We start from the raw sequence: 20,922 nt of genomic DNA, 5'->3' as shown, positions 1-20,922 counted from the left end.
TCAGAGATTGCTATGGACACAAGAATGTGCAGAGAGTGAATTATGCAAATCAGGAGGAAGATTGTGGCACTTTGTTTTATGTGTGTAATGCTGCAACTGATGTGAAGGTAAATCACTCTTGGTATATTGACAGTGGTTGTAGTAACCACATGACAGGAGATGAGGGACTTTTGGTCAATATTCAAAGGAATTTGAGCTCTAAGGTGAAGATGGGAACTGGAGAAGTGGTCCCAGTTGCTGGAAAAGGGATTTTGGTGATAAAAACTAAGTTAGGCAAGAAGCACATTCATGAAGTAATGCTTGTACCTGGCCTTGAAGAAAATCTGCTTAGTGTTGGGCAAATGATGGAACATGGCTATCACCTTGTGTTTGGAGGAAATGAGGTGAGTGTTTATGACAATCAGTCACTAGAAAATCTTATTGTGAAGGTGTAGATGACAAATAACAGATGCTTTCCATTGACAATGATGTCTGCGAGTGAGTTGGTTCTAAAAGCAAGTGTCACTCATTGCTTGCAGACATGGCATAAAAGGCTAGGGCATTTAAATGAAAGAAGTATAAAATTGCTTGAGAATCAAGGGATGGTTCATGGCTTACCTCACTTGGAGCAGAAGTCAGTTGTATGTGATGGTTGTATGCTTGGAAAACAGCATAGGGATTCTTTCCCTTTGGAATCCACTTGGAGAGCTTCAAACCCTTTGGAATTGGTTCACACAGACATTTGTGGACCAATGAAAACAGAATCATTATCTGGAAACAGGTACTTTCTACTGTTTACAGATGATTTTACTAGAATGTCATGGGTGTACTTCATCAGAAATAAGTCAAGTGCATTGGAATGTTTTAGAAAATTCAAAGCTATGACTGAGTTGCAAAGTGGGTATAAGATAAAAGGCTTGAGAAGTGACAGGGGTGGAGAGTTTCTATCTGGAGAATTCAACAAGTTTTGTGAGGAATCTGGTATTCAAAGGCAGCTAACTATGGCATATTCTCCACAGCAAAATGGAGTGGCCGAGAGGAAGAACAGGACAGTAGTGGAAATGGCCAAGTCCATGTTGCATGAGAAAGGTGTTCCCTATGAGTTTTGGGCAGAAGCTGTAAATACAGCAGTCTATTTGCTAAATAGATGTCCTACCAAGGCTCTTAACAAGATAACACCATTTGAAGCTTATACTGGCAGAAAACCAGGAATTGCCCATTTAAAAATATTTGGATCACCTTGTCATGTGCTTATTCCTTCAGCATTGAGGCATAAGTTTGAAGAAAACAGTCACAAGTGTATTTTTGTAGGCTATGGTCTCTGTGAAAAGGGATATAGGCTGTTTGATCCAAGTACTAGGAAGATAATTCTGTCCAGAGATGTGCAATTTGATGAAAATGGCTTATGGAAGTGGGAAAATACAAATGAAGAAGAGATGGTAGTCCCTTTGCCTACTGAGAATCAAAGCTGTGAACCAAGTCAAAGCTTGGATACATCACTGCAAATGAATGAAGAAGTCACATTACGAGCTGAACCAAGTCAAAGCTTGGATACACAAACTCAAATAGTTGAAGATACCACTCTGCAAGATGAAGGCATAGGTGAAAGTTCTCATTTCTTTGATCACACACCAAAGAAATGGAGAAGTGTAAGTGAAATCATGGCTGAATGTAATGTGTGTATTGTGGAACCTGAAAATTATGAAGATGCAACTCAAGATGAGTCATGGAGAAAGGCAATGGAAGCTGAACTGGAAATGATAGAAAAAAATGACACTTGGGAACTTGTCGAGAGACCATTTGCTAAACCTGTGATTGGTGTTAAGTGGGTCTACAAGACTAAACTGAACCTAGATGGTACTGTGCAGAAAAACAAGGCTCGTTTAGTGGCTAAAGGCTACTCACAAAAGCCCGGTATTGATTACAATGAGACTTTTGCCCCTGTGGCAAGGCTAGACACCATTAGGACTTTGATTGCTCTTGCAGCACAAAAGGAATGGAACCTATTTCAACTGGATGTGAAGTCTGCCTTTCTCAATGGCATTCTAAAGGAGGAAGTTTATGTTGAACAACCTCAAGGATATGTACAAGAGAGCAAGGAAACCAAGGTGTACAGGTTGAACAAGGCTCTATATGGACTGAAACAAGCCCCAAGGGCCTGGTATGATGAAATAGATGCCTATTTCAACACTGCAGGTTTTAAGAAGAGCTTAAGTGAAGCTACTCTCTATATCAAAACAAGTGACACCTCAGGTATTATCATTGTCTCACTCTATGTAGATGACATTATATATACTGGAAGCTGTCCTAAAATGCTTGAAGAGTTTAAACAAGATATGATGCAACACTATGAGATGACAGACTTGGGTATGTTGCACCATTTTCTTGGCATGGGAGTGGAACAAACTGATAAGCATATTTTCATTCATCAAAAGAAATATGCCATGAAAATTCTTGAGAAGTTTGGAATGAGAGACTGCAAGTCAGTGGCAATTCCATTAGTGGTGAATGAGAAATTGTGTAGAGAAGATGGAAGTGAAGCAGCAGATGAAAATGAATTCAGACAGATTGTAGGGAGTCTGCTTTATCTGACTGCCACAAGACCAGATGTCATGTTTGCATCTAGCTTGCTTGCTAGGTTTATGCACAATCCCTCAAAGAAACACATGGGAACTGCTAAAAGGGTGCTGAGATACATACAAGGCACATTAGATTTTGGAATTGAGTTTGCAAAGGGAAAACAGCTACTCTAATTGGGTATTGTGACAGTGATGGGCTGGGAGTGAGGATGATATGAGGAGCACCTCAGGATATGCCTTCACACTAGGCTTAGGCATGTTCTCTTGGGCTTCCATCAAGCAAAACACAGTTGCTTTATCTACAGCCGAAGCTGAGTATGTGAGCGCTGCAGAAGCAACTTCACAAGCTAAGTGGCTCAGATTTGTGCTTGAAGATTTTGGTGAAGAACAGGTAGAAGGGACTCCAATTCTATGTGACAACACCTCTGCAATTGCAATGGCAAGGAATCCAGTTCATCACCAAAAGACAAGACACATCAGCAGGAAATTTCATTTTATAAGGGAAGCCATTCAAGCAAAAGAAATCAAACTGGTGTACTGCAAGACAGAAGATCAGATAGCAGACATTTTGACTAAGGCTCTGCCTAAGGATCGGTTTGTGAGGTTGAGAAGCTTGCTTGGAGTGAAATCAGCTAAAGGATTAGAAGGGAGTGTTGAAATATAATCCTGTTCTGGCTGATTTATAATCCTGCTCACTGATTTCTCGATTCTGCTGATTTCTTAGAGCAGAAGTAATTTTCTATTTTCTGTTCTGTCTATTTTAAATGATGTAATGAGAACCATTAGATCATAGTCTAGGTGGATTCTCTAGCTTAGATTTGGTATGACACGTGTAAGCACCTAATAGGGTGACAGTTGTAATTCTGTTAGAAGAGAATCACATTTCTCTCTCTGTCAGACACACTATGTAAGCTGCAGATTGCAAGAATTCAATAGAACAGTGCCTTCCTCATTTTCTCTTCATGCTCTCTAGCTAAAATCTCCAGAAAATACTTCTCTTCCTAATCTGAAAATACATATACTAACGGCGAATTCTAACAGTTTGTTATCAGATAGTTGGAGATCGGTGATATTTTCTAGCTTAAAAATATCCACTGTACCATGCAGACTATTATTCCCTAGATAAAGGATTTGGAGATCCAAAAGATTGAATATTGACTCGGGAATTGAACTGCGCAATCTATTATGGGAAAGATCTATGTCAGCTAGCCTGCTAAGATTACCCAGCTAAGATGGGATTGGACCAGTTAGTTGATTAGAAGAAAAACGAAGATCAAAGAGCTGTGTGAGGTTTCTAAGAGAAGACGGGATGTAGCCACTTAGATTGATGTTTTCAAGGTATAGTAAAATAAGTTTGGTTTGCTTACCGATCCAAGACAAGGGACCGCCACTGAAATTGTTATCAGAAAGTAACAAAACTGTCAGTTGGGTAAGGTTAGCAAACCAATCAGGGTTTGCACCACTGAAGTTGCATGCCCTAACATCCAGCTCCTGTAATGAATCAAGGTTCCTGATTGAAGACAAGTTTCCTGAAATGCTACTGCTGTCTCATCAAACCAAAGTTGTCCTTTTGTAACACTCATTGTAGAGGAAGTTCCCTATTCATAGTGGGTGGGTTGTCCTCAGTAACTCGGGGCATAGGGCGTGATTAATGCAACCTAACACATCAAATGGCAGTGAACAATTTTTTTTTTTTTTTTTTTGTGTGTGTGTGTTTTGAAGGCATTGAACAGATTAGACCATCTTGGATCTTGCCCACAACGCAATCACTCTACCTGTATAATATTTTGGCTCTTGGGCATCCAATCAATTTTCCATTAATCTTGCCAATGTGGTGGCACATGTGGGCTCCATCTATGCTGATAATGACAACATATGTGTGCCAGGAGGGCATAGAAATGAAACCAAAGTTGCCCATATTTTCATGCTTTGATTGTTAGTTCATTGACTTCCAATCAAACCGAAGTTGTCCTTTTGTAACACATTGTAGAGGAAGTTCGTCTATTCATAGTGGGTGGGTTGTCCCTACTAACTCAGGGCATAAGGCGTGATTAATGCAACCTCACACACCAAATGGTAGTGAACAAATATTTTTGTTTTTTTGGGTATGAAAGCAGTGAACAAATTAGACCATCTTGGATCTTGCCCACTTAGTTTAGTCTCCATCATACGCAAATCACAACGCAATCACAGTACACTACTACAAAAAGTGACAAAGACGACTAGAAAAAAAACGACGGTCTAAGTGAAAACCGTCGTTGTTTTTTAAAAGACGACGGTTCTATAAAACCGCCGTGTAATAACACCTTAGACACCTAAAAAATGGAGATTCAAATGGTTGTTCATAAACAACGACGTACCCAATTAAAAAACCGACGTCTATTTGAAACAGGATTTCCGCAGTGTAAAATCAAAGCAAATAAAGAACGGCAGAAGTTATGAATCGACCGACGTAGAAAGTAAAGACAACGATTTCAAAAAAAGCCGCCATTTTTACGCAGAAAATAACACGACCAAGTTTTCGTATAAGGCGTCATATAATTACAAATAAATCCACGGCGGTAAATACAAAATATCGCCGTATTAAATTAATGTACAACGACGGAAAATAAAAATATATCGACGTCTTTCTTGTATAGTTCTACGACGGTATCTTTAAATCTCACCACGTTTGTTTTTCATTTATCGACGTATTATAAAATTTAACGTCGTATTTATTCCCTTTATATGTCATACCTTATATTTAAACCGTCGTCTTAATACGAATTTTTTTTATCAATTTATTTCTTTGATTTTGTTATCATACGTCATACTATATGTAAAGATGACGCTTTTTATATATAAAAAACGTCGTCTATTATATGTAAAGATGACGATTTTTATAAAAACCGTCGTCTATTATGTGTAAAGATGATGATTTTTATAAAAACCGTCGTCTATTATGTGTAAAGATGATGATTTTTATAAAAACCGTCGTCTATTATATATAAAGATGACGATTTTATAAAACCGTCGTCTATTATATGTAAAGACGACGATTTTTATTAAAAACCGTCGTCTATTATATGTAAAGATGACGATTTTTATAAAAACCGTCGTCTATTATTTGTAAAGATGACGATTTTATAAAACCGTCGTCTATTATATGTAAAGATGACATTTTTATAAAAACCGAAAAAATCGTCGTCTATTATATGTAAAGATGACGCTTTTTATAAAAACCGTAAAAACCGTCGTCTATTATATGTAAAGATGACGCTTTTTATAAAAACCGTCGTCTATTATGTGTAAAGATGACGATTTTTATTAAAAACCGTCGTCTATTATGTGTAAAGATGACGATTTTTATAAAAACCGTCATCTATTATGTGTAAAGATGACGATTTTTTAAAAACCGTCGTCTATTATATGTAAAGATGACGATTTTATAAAACCGTCGTCTATTATATGTAAAGATGACGCTTTTTATAAAAACCGTCATCTTTTTTAAAGGGTTGTCTATTATATATAAAGATGACGCTTTTTATAAAAAATGGTCGTCTATTATATGTAAAGATGATGGTTTGTTATAATAACCGTTAAATCATGATTTTTCATTTATAACCGTCGAAATTTTTTGTCCCGTTACTTTATCTCTGAATGTTTATTTTTTTCGATTTTTGGTGTAGATAATCCCGAAGTATAAACAAACAAGCTTGACGGTTGGATCGTTGAAACTAGTTTCTTAGAATGCGTATGCCATCAAAACAATATATTCACTAACAATTAAGAGTTTATTTATACTTTCGTTAAATATAACATAAGATTTTGTGGTATCCACTAGTGTAAATATTTTAAATTGAAGATCAAATTCAGTCATTGTATTCATATAGGGTCAAGGAGTGTAGCAGTAAAAAATCATCAAAATCGGAGTTAAAATAACCGTTAAATCATGATTTTTCATATATAACCGTCGAAATTTTTTGTCCTGTTACTTGATCTCTGAATGTTTATTTTTTCCTATTTTTGGCGTATATAATCTCGAAGTATAAACAAACATGTTTGACGGTTGGATCATTGAAACTAGTTTCTTAGAATGCGTATGCTATCAAAACAATATATTCACTAACAATGAAGAGTTTATTTATACTTTCATTAAATATGACATAAGATTTTGTGGTATCCACTAGTGTAAATATTTTAAATTGAAGATCAAATTCAATCATTGTATTCATATTGGGTCAAGGAGTGTAGCGGTAAAAAATCATCAAAATCGGAGTTAAAATAACCGTTAAATCATGATTTTTCATTTATAACACGTCGAAATTTTTTGTCCCGTTACTTTATCTCTGAATGTTTTTTTTTTCGATTTTTGGTGTAGATAATCTCGAAGTATAAACAAACAAGTTTGACGGTTGGATCGTTGAAACTAGTTTCTTAAAATGCGTATGCCATAAAAAAAATATTCACTAACAATTAAGAGTTTATTTATACTTTCGATAAATATAACATAAGATTTTGTGGTATCCATTAGAGTAAATATTTTAAATTGAAGATCAAATTCAGTCATTGTATTTATATAGGGTCAAGGAGTGTAGTGGAAAAAAACGTCTATTGTATGTAAAGATGACGCTTTTTATAAAAACCGTCGTCTATTGTATGTAAAGATGACGCTTTTTATAAAAACCGTCGTCTATTGTACGTAAAGATGACGCTTTTTATAAAAAACCGTCGTCTATTGTATGTAAAGATGACGATTTTTATAAAAACCGCCGTCTATTATATGTAAAGATGACGCTTTTTATAAAAAAACCGTCGTATATTATATGTAAAGATGACAAATTTTTTTTTAAAAAAGCGTCGTCTTTTAAAACACGCTAAAAAATGGCCGCTTAAGTGAATTCGCGCTCGATAAATTTTCAAATTTTCACCCATCTTTGAAAATCTTATCTCTCATTAACAAGCGTCGTCTTTTAAAACACGCTAAAAAAAGTCTACTTAAGTGAATTCGCGCTTGTCAAATTTTCAGATTTTCCCCCGTCTCTGAAAACCTTATCTCTCCCTTCTTGAATCCTGCACTCTCTAAAACACCCTCATGAAACTCTCTACAAAATCATCAAAAGATCGATATCAATGAAGGAGTTGAGAGATTGAGGTATTAGCAAATCCATAAGATGTAGAGGGATGTTCTGTATTTGAGAATCAAAGCTGGTTGAAATATTTGATTTGAAAGTCACCTAATCTCTTAATACCCTTCTATATCTTGCTAGTGAATTCTGGATTAGTCTCTTTGCGTTTTTGGTATGTTCTTTGTATCCTTAATTTTAGATTTTGTCTCTCTTAATTTGTCTGATTTGTTTACATTTTTTATTTATTTCTGGTTTTTTTTTAGATTTTCTGATTTGGTTATCAGGAGATGAGGAGGAAGCTTGCAGATTTATAACTTTTTCTTTTGCAGGTTTCCTATGTGAGTCGTATGTTTTTTTGTTGTTGAAAATTTGCAGGTTCTCGATGGTCTTTTTTATGCTCATTTTACAAGTTTTCTATGGAAACATGGACCAATGGTAAAATTTCTCTTCCACCTAATTTTTTATGTTTATAATCTTAGCTTCTTCTTTTTTTCTCTCTTTGTCATTTTGATTTATTTACAGGGATGATATAGGAGACTTCAGTTGTGCATCATTTGTATGTTTGGATGAGGAATGCTTGGATTAGGAGTACGTAGGTCTTGTTAGGAATTATGTTTGTTGTAGAATAAAGATTGGTTAACTATGTAATAACTATTGAATCTTCAAGTTTTATGAAAGAAACTATTTTTGATAAAGCATTATGGTTGGTTTTCTAGTTAAAATCGTTGTATAGCATCATAGGAAATCAAAAAGCATTATTGTACGTAAAGATGACGCTTTTTTATAAAAACCGTCGTCTATTGTATGTAAAGAGGACGTTTTTTATAAAACCGTCGTCTATTATACGTAAAGATGACGCTTTTTATATAAAAACCGTCGTCTATTGTACGTAAAGATAACGCTTTTTATATAAAAACCATCGTTTATTGTACGTAAAGATGACGCTTTTTATAAAAACCGTCGTCTATTGTATGTAAAGATGACGCTTTTTATAAAAACCGTCGTCTATTTTATGTAAAGATGACACTTTTTATATATAAAAAAGGTCATCTATTGTATGTAAAGATGACGTCTTTATAAACAATCCACGACGGTTTTCATAAAAAAGCGTCATCTTTACATACAATACACGACGGTTTTATTAAAAACAGTCATCTTTCCTCCTATAATTAACGATCTTTACCTCTAAACAACGACGATTTTCTTTAAAAACCGTCATCTATACTGATAAACAACGACGGTGAAAAGCTGTCGTAATTTGAAACCCAAATAGACGGCAATCAATTTCACGACGGGCAAAAACCTTTTACACGACGGTGGTTTCCCGTCGTCTATTTCGATTTTTGTAGTAGTGGTACCTTGAACTATACGGGTGATTATACTTTAACGTATATGGCTATCAAAACGTTGCAATATAAACCCTAATATTTTGGCTCTTGGGCATCCAATAAATTTTCCATTAATCTTGCCGATGTTGGTGGCACATGTGGGCACCATCTATGCTGATAGTGACAACACATGTGTGCTAGGAGGGCATAGAAATTAAAATTATCAATAACACTGACATTTCTTTTGTTGAAAAATTATAAAGACTTTTTTTTGGGAGGAGGTGTATCCAATTCATATTTATGAAGACTTTTTTCAAGCGAGTGACTTTCATAGAGTTTGAATTGGATACACCAGAGTCTAAACGTAAATTGAAACCTTAGCTGACCAAATTTATGTGATTTGGGTCGGGTCTCAACTCTTACCTGTACAAAACCGACATCCTTGTAGAATTTTTTTAGAGATTTACTATTCAAACCCCACACTTCTCTTAGTTCACCCCAATACTTAAATTATTAAGCTGTAAGTTTTGTTATTGTGTAAAAAGACAAAAAAGGTCATCCCCACACCCCACCACTCTTCATATTAAGTTTTAAAAATATACAAACTCATGTACATCGTATTGCCAGAGATGTAGAACATTGACGAGCATGTCTTTTTAAACTCTGCGTGGGAGCCGATGGAAAGACTTTTTGATTGTTTGGCTGTAATGATCTTATTTTCTTCCCTTTGTTGATTGCTTGGCTGTTGATTGCTTCTTCTTTTTTAATACCTTATGTTTTGGTAAAGTTGTACTATTTCTCTAGAAAGTAATAAATTTCGGATTTGGAGTTCCATTTGTTTGTGTTTTTTTCTACTGGGAACAGTAATAATAGTCACTTCAGAATTCCAGTATGCATCTAAAATCATAATCATGCTGCTGCTGCTTCAATAGTTGGGTTATTTTTCTTGTTGCTTTTCCACTCTGATAAAAGCTTCAATGTATTCTCCATTGATGGCCGATCAGATGGCCTACTCCTGGTGCAAAGTGTAGACCTCAAGTACCAGTTTTATCTCCTCTTGCACGGAACGTTCAAAAGAGTTGTCGATTTCAAATGCCAATGAAAATTGACTACCTCATTGTCATTATTAAATACTCAAGAGATAAAATGATAAAATGTCTATTTTGTGTGGTTTAAATATAAAATTTCTTTTATTTCTTATTTTTTCAGATTGGGGTGTATTTAAGGGTAGTTTGGTAAGATAGTGGGGTTTTTTTAGAAATTGCTAAAATTTAAATTAAAAGATGAGATGAACTTGGAATATAAGGTGAACTAAGAGAAGTGTTTTAAATAGAAAATCTCAAAATGTATTTAAAATAAAAAAAAGGCCATTCAACTGACAGGGAAGCAAAACTGAGAGAGTTGTATGATGAGAGAGCAAGTATGGAGATGGAGCTCATTAGAAAGAAAATGCTTACACCTTCTCCAACAAACGAAAACAATACCCTCACTTCTCCAAATACACGCCTTCATGCTCCGAAACTCCCTCGAAACAAATGTCAATCTCCTCACCAAATTCGTCACAACCTGCGGTTCCATCGCCCTTTTCGCCTCTCATCAAAACACACTTGCTCTGATTCGACATGGTCGCCGCGTCTTCAATTACAGACCCAATAAAGATGACACATTTTTCTGTAACTCTATGATCAGAGCCCACACGGATATGCGCCAATTCGCTGAATCTTTCACTCTCTATAGAAATCTTAGGAAGGACACGGGTTTCAAGCCCGATGGCTACACATTCACCGCTTTGGCAAAGTCGTGTGGTTTAGATGTGGCCGTCTGGGAAGGGCAAGAACTTCATTGTCATGTTGTTAAAGTTGGTTTGTGCTTAGATTTGTATGTGTCGACTTCAGTGGTTGATATGTATGCAAAGTTTGGGAGGATGAGTTCTGCAAGTAAGTTGTTCGATGAAATGACGGAGACAAGTCGAGTATCGTGGACAGCTCTCATTTGTGGGTATGCAAGGTTAGGAGATATGAGTAATGCAAGGAGGCTTTTTGATCAAATGCCTGAGAAGGACTTGGCTGCATTTAATGCTATGATTGATGGTTATGTCAAATTGGGAGATATGGGCCCTGCTCGAAGTTTATTTGATGAGATGTCTGATAGGAATGTGGTATCTTGGACCAGTATGATGTATGGTTACTGCCATCATGGTGATGTACAATCTGCTAGATCACTCTTTGATGCCATGGCTGAGAAGAATCTAATTTCTTGGAATGTGATGATTGGGGGTTACAGTCAAAACAAACAGCCCCACGAAGCCTTGAAATTATTTCATGAACTGCAGTCAAATACGTCTCTTGAACTGGATGGCATGACTGTTGTTAGCATTCTTCCAGCTATTGCAGATTTGGGTGCCTTGGATTTAGGTCGTTGGGTTCACAAGTTTGTACGAAGGAAGAAGCTTGATAGGGTAATCAACATCTGTACTGCGCTTGTTGATATGTATGCCAAATGTGGTGAAACTACAGAGGCCAAAAGACTTTTTGATGAAATGCCTGAAAAGGAAACAGCTTCTTGGAATGCCTTGATAAATGGGTTTGCAGTAAACGGCCATGGCAAGGAGGCACTGGAGGTATTTTTAGAGATGCAGTGCAAAAAGTTTATGCCGAACAATATAACCTTTATTGGTGTTTTGTCTGCTTGTAACCATTGTGGTCTGGTAGAGGAAGGGAAAAGATGGTTTAAAGGAATGGAGGGCTTTGGGCTTATCCCGCAAATTGAGCATTATGGTTGTATGGTTGATCTTTTGGGAAGGGCAGGATGCTTGGAGGAAGTTGAGAAATTGATTGAGAGCATGCCTTATGATGCTAATGGAATAATTTTGAGTTCTTTTCTTTTTGCATGTGGCCATTCTGAGGATGTCACAAGGGCCAACAAAGTTTTAAAGAAGGCAGTCAAAGTGGAGCCATGGAATGATGGAAATTATGTCATGCTCAGAAATTTGTATGCCAAGAAGAGAAGGTGGAGTGATGCAGAGGAAATTAAGAGGTTGATGAGGAAGAATCGAGCAAATAAAGAGGTTGGTTGTAGTGTGATAGAGGTTGATGGTAGAATCAAGGAGTTTGTGTCTGGTGACAGGGTGCATGCGTATTCTGAAGCTATACATTTAACCTTGCGGCAGACGTGGAAGCACATGATGGGTGATTTTATAGAAAAGGGGTGAATTGCTTGAGTCTAGAGAAAAAAATATGCATAACCTATACCAACCCATCCCCTTTCATCAATCGTAGTTTATGTACGGGGTAACCTGAAAAATATGTAGGGGCCCTTTTGAGGAACTCTTCAAATGGCAGCCGGGCATGGGGTTTATTGAGAAAGGCATTTGGAACTTGGAAGCTTGAGATTGCTACCAATTATTTGGCAGAGAAAAGTTTTGAACAGTCCAAATACCAATTTTCTTTGAACTTGTGACTGAGAACATTCCTTTCTTACTGTACTCTCTCTACGGTGTAGATCTATTGGTGTATACGGGGAGGTTAACTATTTATCAATTTATACGAAAAAACATTGGAATATATAAGGGGAAGTAGAGACTCTTCCCATTAATCAGTTTCCGAAAGAGGTGTTGTTTACCAAAACAAAGATACTGCTTCTATATTCTTTCGTAAGGTCGTTGGCCAAACCATCTTGCTCAAGGAAGCAGAAATGTAGGGCAACTACAGCTGCAAGATACCTTTACAAAATGAGAATACAACTGCAGACGCCTGCCCTAAGCCAACAGTTGGTCCCAAGTTGAGAAGCAGATACCTTGCTTGGACGGACTAAACAGGACATAAACTACACCCTCAAACCTCTCTCTCTCTCTCTCTCTCTCTCTCTCAAGAATGGGAATGGCTATGAGTTCCATGGGATTGGGAGGAGGTTGGTTCATTTTCTTTTCCATTTTATGTAGTTTGCAGTTGGAGTTTTAGTTTTGTGTTTGTCCTTTCATTGTCTCTCAACCTTTGCTTTTATTACATGAAGTGTGCAAACCCCCACAAACCCCATCTAAGTATCAAACTCACTCAAACTTACTCCAACTTTAATACTAAATTAGAACCAGATCGATCCATAAAGGGAGAGTTTAATATGACTGATTCCTCCAAACAAGAACTGAAACCTTTGAGAGAATTGCATAGATGAAAGAGGTATTATTCAATTAATCACAGAAACATGGAAAGGAAATAATAATGGAGAGGAAATGATAAAAGAGAATTGCTCAATACCCTGTGCATGCTATTTAAAATGAGTCAAGAGTATCGATATGATCGCGATCGAATGAAGTGCCAAGCTCTAGCAGAAACCATTTCCAATTGCAGGTAAAACCTCTTTGAAGGTGAATTAAACACAACCAAATTACATGTGATAGATATGTACATACATAAGCATAAGCATCAAACCTGTAAAAATATAAAATAAAAATCTCCACAATCTCTCAATCCAAATTCAGAGATTCCAAAACCAATAACTAAAACAATCTATATATGTGTTCTTAAGACAAACTCTTTATACAGGCAAGATTACTCTATCATTTCTCTTCTTAAGACAATGTTTCTTTTAAATATGTTAGTCAAGCCTGTATAAAACCAGTACCAGATATAGAAATGGTCATCAAACCTCTACACATATATCATTTGCAATTTCAATACAGGACCGGCGGACCGCAAATTGAACATTAATTACGGTTGTATGGTAGATCTTTTGGGAAGGGCAGGAGATGCTTTCAGCAAGTCGAGAAATTGATTGACAACATGCCTTATTATGATGCTAATGGAATAATTTTGACCTCTTTTCCTTTTGCATGCGGCCATTCTGAGGATGTCACAAGAGCCAACAAAGTTTTAAACAAGGCAGTAAACTGGAGCCATGGAATGGAATGATGGAAACTATGTCATGCCGAGAAATTTGTATGCCAAGATGAGAAGATGGAGTGATGCAGCAGAGGAAATTAATTAAGAGGGTTGATGAGGAAGAATATCAAGTAAATAAAAGGAGCATTTTTGCTCACCACTTTAACCCAAGGTGTACCCTGACCACCCTTCCCAAAAGGTGACCCATATCCATGAGTTTAACTATAGTTAACTCTTTATTTTTTATTTGTTTGTTGCCATTATTATGAGAGAGAAAGAGTACTTTAATAAGATTTTTCCTAATTTACCATTATTCTATTAATTAACCCAACAAACTTTCCACTTTTATATTAATTACCACTTAAGCAAATAATGAAGGACATGAATTGTTAAATTCGAATTTGGCCTTGATACTCAGAAAACTAAATAAAGCAACCCAATCCCCAAAGTATAAAAAATAAAAAATAAAAAAGCAATACACCACCAAAAAACAAGTAACAAAGGAAGGAAGTCTATTGAGCTGTGAACTCTTGGAGCTGTTAAAAGTCTTCAAATATGAGCATTCAAATTGTGGATAATCAAGAAACTATAAATTCTCAATTCAAGGGACTTCTGTCTTTTTTTTTTTTTTTTTTTTTTTGTGAATAAGAACATATGCTTTTCAGTTTCCATTAATTTGATTTATTTTTTGAATTAAATTAATCAAGAAAAGTGGAAAGTTCGTTGGGTTAATTAATAGAACAAGGGTAAATTAGAAAAAATCTTATTAAATCATTGTTTCTCTCTCATAATAATGTTATCAAACAAATAAAAAATAAAGAATTAACTATAGTTAAACCCATGGACATTTGTCACCTTTTGGGAAGGGGTGGTGAGGGTACACCTTAAGTTAAAGTGGTGAGCAAAAATACTCCCGTAAATAAAGAGGTTGGTTGTAGAAATATATTCCTACGTACAAAGAATACAAAATTATCTAATATTCAAACTTATTCATATTTTAGCATGGTGTCAAAGCGGCCGATCCTAGGTCGTCTCTAAGTTTTCACTTCAATCCTCATACCCTTACACTCAAACACACCCTAAACAAATTCCTCGAATCAAATTCCTACATTTTCAAATCAAAACCCTTTATCAAATCCCTAACTCCAATCCGTTTCCCACAATTCCTACACACAAACTCATATCAAATCTTACTTATGTGCGATGTCAGGCTTGCTGTCAATCATGTTGAACATGTGGCATGGGCTCTTGCTTTTATAGCTACCACCAAAGGTTCTGCTTTCAATACCTCATCTCAAAAACACACATAGATTATTAACTCAAGTGCTACGAATCACATGATATTTGAGCTTGGCCAACTTATTACTCACAAATCATCGACGCAGTCGGTGGTGTTTAATGCTATTGGTACCCCCTCCCCTGTGGTTGGGGAGGACTTTCTATCTCTCTCTAACTTCATACATCTAGATTCTGTGTTGATTGTTCCATCCTTGGACCATAACTTGTTGTATATTACACAAATTACTACTACTTTGGGGTGTACTGTAACGTTTCAGTTAAATCATTGTGTTTTTCAGGGCATCCTCACTGGGAAGACAATTAGTTATGGTACTAGCGTGGCAAACTCTACTACTTGGAATTGGCGCCAGATAATGAGACCAAGGTTGGTCAAGCTTACACAACAAGTGGAGATAGTTCCAAGAGGCAAAGAGACAAAGTTTAGTTATAGCATAAATGCCTTGGGCATGCCTCGTTCGGTTATTTGAAGAAGTTGTTTCCATCATTATTTTCATGTTTTGATGATTCCAGCTTCCAATGTAATACGTGTGAATTGGCTAAGAGCCATCGTGTTCGTTCCCATTAAGTACACATAAAACTTTGGTTCCCTACTCACTTATTCATTCTGATGTTTGGAGGCCTGCTTAGCAGCTACTTAGGCTGGAGCTTGATAGTTTGTCCCCTTCATTGATGATTGCACACGAATGACATGGATTTCACTTCTCAAGACTAAAGGAGAATTGAGTTTGAAGTTTGAATAATTCCACAAAATGGTGGAGACACAGTTTCAAGCTAAAATTCCGACTCTGCATTCTCAACCATGATCTACATAAATTTCTTAAAGATCATGGCATCATACATCAATGCTCGTGTCTATATAGTCCCAACAAAATAGGGTGGCTGAGTGCAAGAACTGACATTTGCTCAAAGTTGTTTTTGCCTTCCTCTTTGATGCCAACATGCCTCGATCCTTTTGGGGAGAGGCAATCGTATTTGTAGCTTGTCTTATCAATCAGATCCCCAAAAGTATCTTAAATTTCCAAACTCCTCTTTAAACACCTCACTACTATATCCAAATATCTTATACCCCAAATATTATTTGTGCACTTACATGAACACCAACTAAGCAAATTCAATCCTTGAGCAGATAAATGTGTTTTCACTCGCTATGCCCCCATCAGAAAGGATACCAATGTTACCACCCACCCAGTCATAAAGTATATACATCCATGGATGTTGTGTTCTAGGAACATGACATGTATTTTTTTGAAGCACCAAAAAGACAGATTGGAAACACGCGATCTAGGGCAAAATGACCTGTCGTCTCCTTTACTCGATTGATTGGTTCTGGAGTTTCACGTCCATGAGGAGTCTCGGCTCGATTCCAACCGGTCTCCTCTCTCATGCGACCAATTGCCCCTTGTGTTCACTGAAGTGCTGAGGATGTGGATGAAACCAACTGGATCACTTATATCCAGTGACCCGTCTACTCGCTGCCAGAATCAAGAAAAGAAAGTTTCTGAGATTTTGCTTGCTCTAGACCCGTACCCGTTTTTAGCCATAGCACCTGTCACAACTAGACTCCACTAGCAAGATATTGTTTGTTTCGGGTCTTTCCTCTCAATTTTTTTCTTAGGGCTCAAGCTAATGCTATCTTGCCCAAAAGGCCTCTTACTAGGAAGAGAAGTGTCCACACATATAGGGCACTTCACCTTTCCCTCCCCGAGCAATGATCGTTTACCGTTCTTGCTTCCTAAGCTCACGAGTCTCACAATACAATACCAATCACCTGATAACGATGTCATTCAAGTAACGTCTTCCCCAGAAAGCATAAAGATACATATACCCTATATACCAACTTCCAGAGAGGAAGAACCGTGGTAAATCTCGAGTACAGTATGAAGCATATCCTAAAACCAAAGGAAAATATCTCATCAGTAATTATATATCTCTAAGAAGATCATCAGAGTCACATGTACATTTTGTGAAGTAGTTGGCCGATATATCTATCCCAAGTAGTGTAAATGAAGCACTAGAAAACTTAAAGTAGAAAGAAGCCATGAATGAGGAAATGCGAGCTCTCTAGAAGAATACCGGACGATAGCTCGTGCCTTTACCTCCAAATCAGGCATAGTAGCCAAGATCAACACCATTAGAGTCCTATTGTATCTAGCAGCAAATCTAGATTGGCCACTATATCAGTTCGATATTAAAAATGTCTTCTTACATGGAGACTTGGAAGAAGAGGTATACATGAATTTACCGCCAGGATGTAATCTAGCTCATGCTATGAAAGATCAAGTTTGCAAGCTCGGAAAGTTATTATATAGGTTAAAATAGTCTCCCAGGACTTGGTTTGGAAGATTTACTAGTTCCATGAAGAATTTTGGATATACTCAAAGTAATTCAGACAACACCTTGTTCCTAAAGCATCATAGAGGAAAAATCACTCCACTAATTGTCTACATATGGATGACATGGTCGTAATTGGAAATGACGAAGGAGAGAAACAAAAGTTACAAAAGTATTTATATCAAAAATTTGAGATTAAGGATCTAGGTCCTCTGAAATACTTCCTCACGGAATTGAAGTAGCTATTAGAAATGTGCCCTGAGAGGCAATACATTTGATGTAATCTCCTTAGAATACATTCATTTATGATCAGAAAGGGCAAACTTATTTTGTTATCTTTTACATCGGTTAAAGAAACAAAGTCTGGGGAATACTAAATAGGAGATAAAGAAATCTAAAGCATATTAGATTCAAGAGACCTTTGATCTCTAACTATAGTATCCCAAAATGTTCCTAATCATAGGGTTATCAAATGGGCATTGATAAACCGTCTAGATTAGCACATATTATGTATTAATAAAAAAGATGTTTAGACTTAAACCAATTATGTAGTTGACACTAACACAAGTATGTGGGTGCTCATTAGTGAATGAGTAAACGCAATCAATTGTAGTTATTGTATGGAATTTTATCTACATGTCAAACGAGAATTCATAGTTGCAATAATGCAAATTAGTCTTTAGCCCTGAGGCATCACGATTGTCCTATGATGCATTATCGATCTTTGATAGCTTGCAAAGGCAACTCATAAAAGATTTACCTTATGTGTTATTAACATCTCTTATATCATCATTGGGGCATATGAATGTACAATAAGGAATCTCTACTTTTGATAAAGAAGGAGAATGTTTCGAGATGTGGTTTAGTAAATCTTTGGCCAAAGTATTTTGAGCTTGATTTAGAATGTTGTTCTTAATCATGTTCTTTCGAATCACATGAGGTTATAAATCATATTAGGGGTTTGACATAATCAATATGTACCCTAATAATATGATTTGAAACAATTTATAAGGTAAAAGACTGTATTGCATTGCAATTCCAACTGAATAGGTTCTTTATCTATTCTGGTTAGCTTGGGTAGACTTGATATATTGCTAAATGTCACTCTTGGCCCGTGAAAGTCCTAGGATTGATTGTGATCGATCCATATAAAGGAAGAATTAAAAAGGGGCTTTAATTCTAGTTGATTAGAAAGAGTTCTAATATTTTCCCACTGCCTTGCTAATTAGAACCAAATGTATCACACACCTTAAATGGTTAACCTTAAGCAATACAAATGAGAATGAGGAAATTAATTTGATTGGTTTGATGTGGATGATTTACTGCATGTAAAAACGTATTTGAGCCTCGGTAATAGTTAACGGGAAGCCCAAATGGTAGGGTATCAAGCCCAAGGGCTTAAGACACCTAAATATTATGATTAGTGTCACAAGGCCTAAAATTGGAAGCCCTCATTGGGGTTTGGCAAAAAATGCTTAAGCAAATGTTTATGGGAATTTTTTCCATAAACTAATTTAACATACAAGCACAATCCAACATCAACAAAATAGGTTTAGGAGATTAAAGACAGATAAAATAGAGTTTTTAAGAGTGAACACTTTCATCTTTCAAAGCGTTTAGATTGAAACCAATCTCGAGAATCTTGCACTAGCATCCTTGTATTCTCAAGATACTTCCTCTCATCTCAAGGTTCCATTGATGTGGAGACTTGGAAGCCATATACTTTTGTGGCTCACATAGAGGAGAAAGATCAAGGAGCAAAGATCAAAGATCAAAGATGAGATCAACAAAGAGGAAATCATCAATAGAGTACCAAACACAAATTGGTTCATATAATTGCATCAAGGGTAATTAGTGATAGGATTTGAATCTCTTCGATGCATTTCATTGATAAACAATATAGGAAATATATACAAAGCCTTTACTTGGTGATTACACAACGTATCTCCTATTCTAGGTAAGGAATAATGTCTTGATTACAAGGAGGATATACAGGAATAAATACATATAATTGGAAAGTAAATCATATCGTAATCAGATCATGATTAACATTCATTACACCCCCGCTAGTTGACGGGGTCGTGGAGCACAGGCAGCTTCGACCCTTTCACGAACAAAATGATAATCCACCTCCACATGATGAGTGCAAGAGTGAAAGACCATATTAGAAGCCAAAGCCTAGGACAAGGAGCTAGAAGATGAAGATCGAGAAATAAAACACGGAGCCATGAGAGAGTGGCGGCAGTGTAGGCAAGTGGCGGTATTCTGCCTCAAGATCTGGAGCAAGAGACATTGCATTGCTTCTTAGAACACCAAGAAATGAAGTTAGTACCCAAGTAAATATAATAACCACCAGTGGAGCGACGGTCATCAGGATTCCCTGCATAATCGGCATAAGAGAAAGCACTGAGAAAGAGAGTGCTAGGAGAATAGAATAACCCATGAATGAGCGTGCCATTCAGATAACTAAGAATACGTTTGACAGTGATCCAGTGAGCAGTAATGGGTTGATGTAAAAATTAATACACTTGATTATAAGTAAAGGCAATATCCAAATGAGTGAGAGTTAAGTACTGAAGAGCCCCCATTGTACTATAGTACTCAATGGGATCATGAAAAGGATCCCCATCAGAAATTCTAAGACGACAGCCACTAATAGCTTGGGTAGGCATAGGGTTAGCTTCCTGCATGTTAACAGGCTTGAAAAGGTCGACAACATACTTGGTCTGGGTAAGAGAGAGCTCATACAGAGTGCGAACAAGCCCTACGCCCAAGAAATAATTGGCGTGGCCAAGATCCTTCATAGAGAACTGGAGGCCCAAATCAGAGATAAAGGTGGTGATGCAAGAATGATCTGAGCCAGTAACAAGAATATCGTCCACATAGATCAAGAAATAAATGTGAATAGAGCCTTGAGTCTATACAAAGAGACAAATCGAACTTAGAAGCAATAAAACCCAACTGAGGCAGGTGAGAAACAGTGGAACCAAGTGCGAGGGGCCTACTTAAGACTATAAAAGGAGCGTCGTAAGCAACAGACATGATCAAGGTATGTGGGATCAACAAAGCCAACAGGCTAGCGCATATAAACCTCCTCATCAAGATAGTCATGTAGAAAGGCATTCTAAACATCCAACTGAGGAACATGCCAACTAAACTACACAGAAAGAGCCAAGATAAGGCAAATAGTAGAATGATTAACAACAAGACTAAAGGTTTCACCATAGTCGAGGCCCGACTACTGATGAAAACCATAGGCTAGCAAGCGAGCATTATAACACTGAATAGTGCCATCAAAATTCCGCTTAACCAGAAAAACCCACTTGTTTAGCAACACATTCATAGCAAGAGTACGAGGAACTAAATTCCAAGTCATGGCATGAAAAAGAGCATTAAAATTATCTGCCACGGCAAGACGTCA

At 36.7% G+C, this 20,922-nt stretch overlaps 1 protein-coding gene across 1 annotated transcript; it reads left to right on the top strand.

Annotated features, from left to right (window-relative positions):
* Positions 1 to 10,370: 10,370 nt before the first annotated feature.
* AHG11 (Pentatricopeptide repeat (PPR-like) superfamily protein) lies at positions 10,371 to 12,998 on the top strand. Its single transcript, XM_008234242.2, has one exon. The coding sequence runs from the start codon at positions 10,400 to 10,402 to the stop codon at positions 12,203 to 12,205; it is 1,806 nt and encodes a 601-aa protein (XP_008232464.2). The 5' UTR covers positions 10,371 to 10,399; the 3' UTR covers positions 12,206 to 12,998.
* Positions 12,999 to 20,922: the final 7,924 nt, after the last annotated feature.

This window comes from Prunus mume, linkage group LG5, assembly GCF_029339155.1.
Source record: "Prunus mume cultivar Tortuosa linkage group LG5, ASM2933915v1, whole genome shotgun sequence".
NCBI classification, from domain to species: Eukaryota; Viridiplantae; Streptophyta; class Magnoliopsida; order Rosales; family Rosaceae; genus Prunus; species Prunus mume.
The sequence above is the reverse complement of the archived record's forward strand: the minus strand, read 5'-3'. Positions and strand labels throughout refer to the sequence as shown.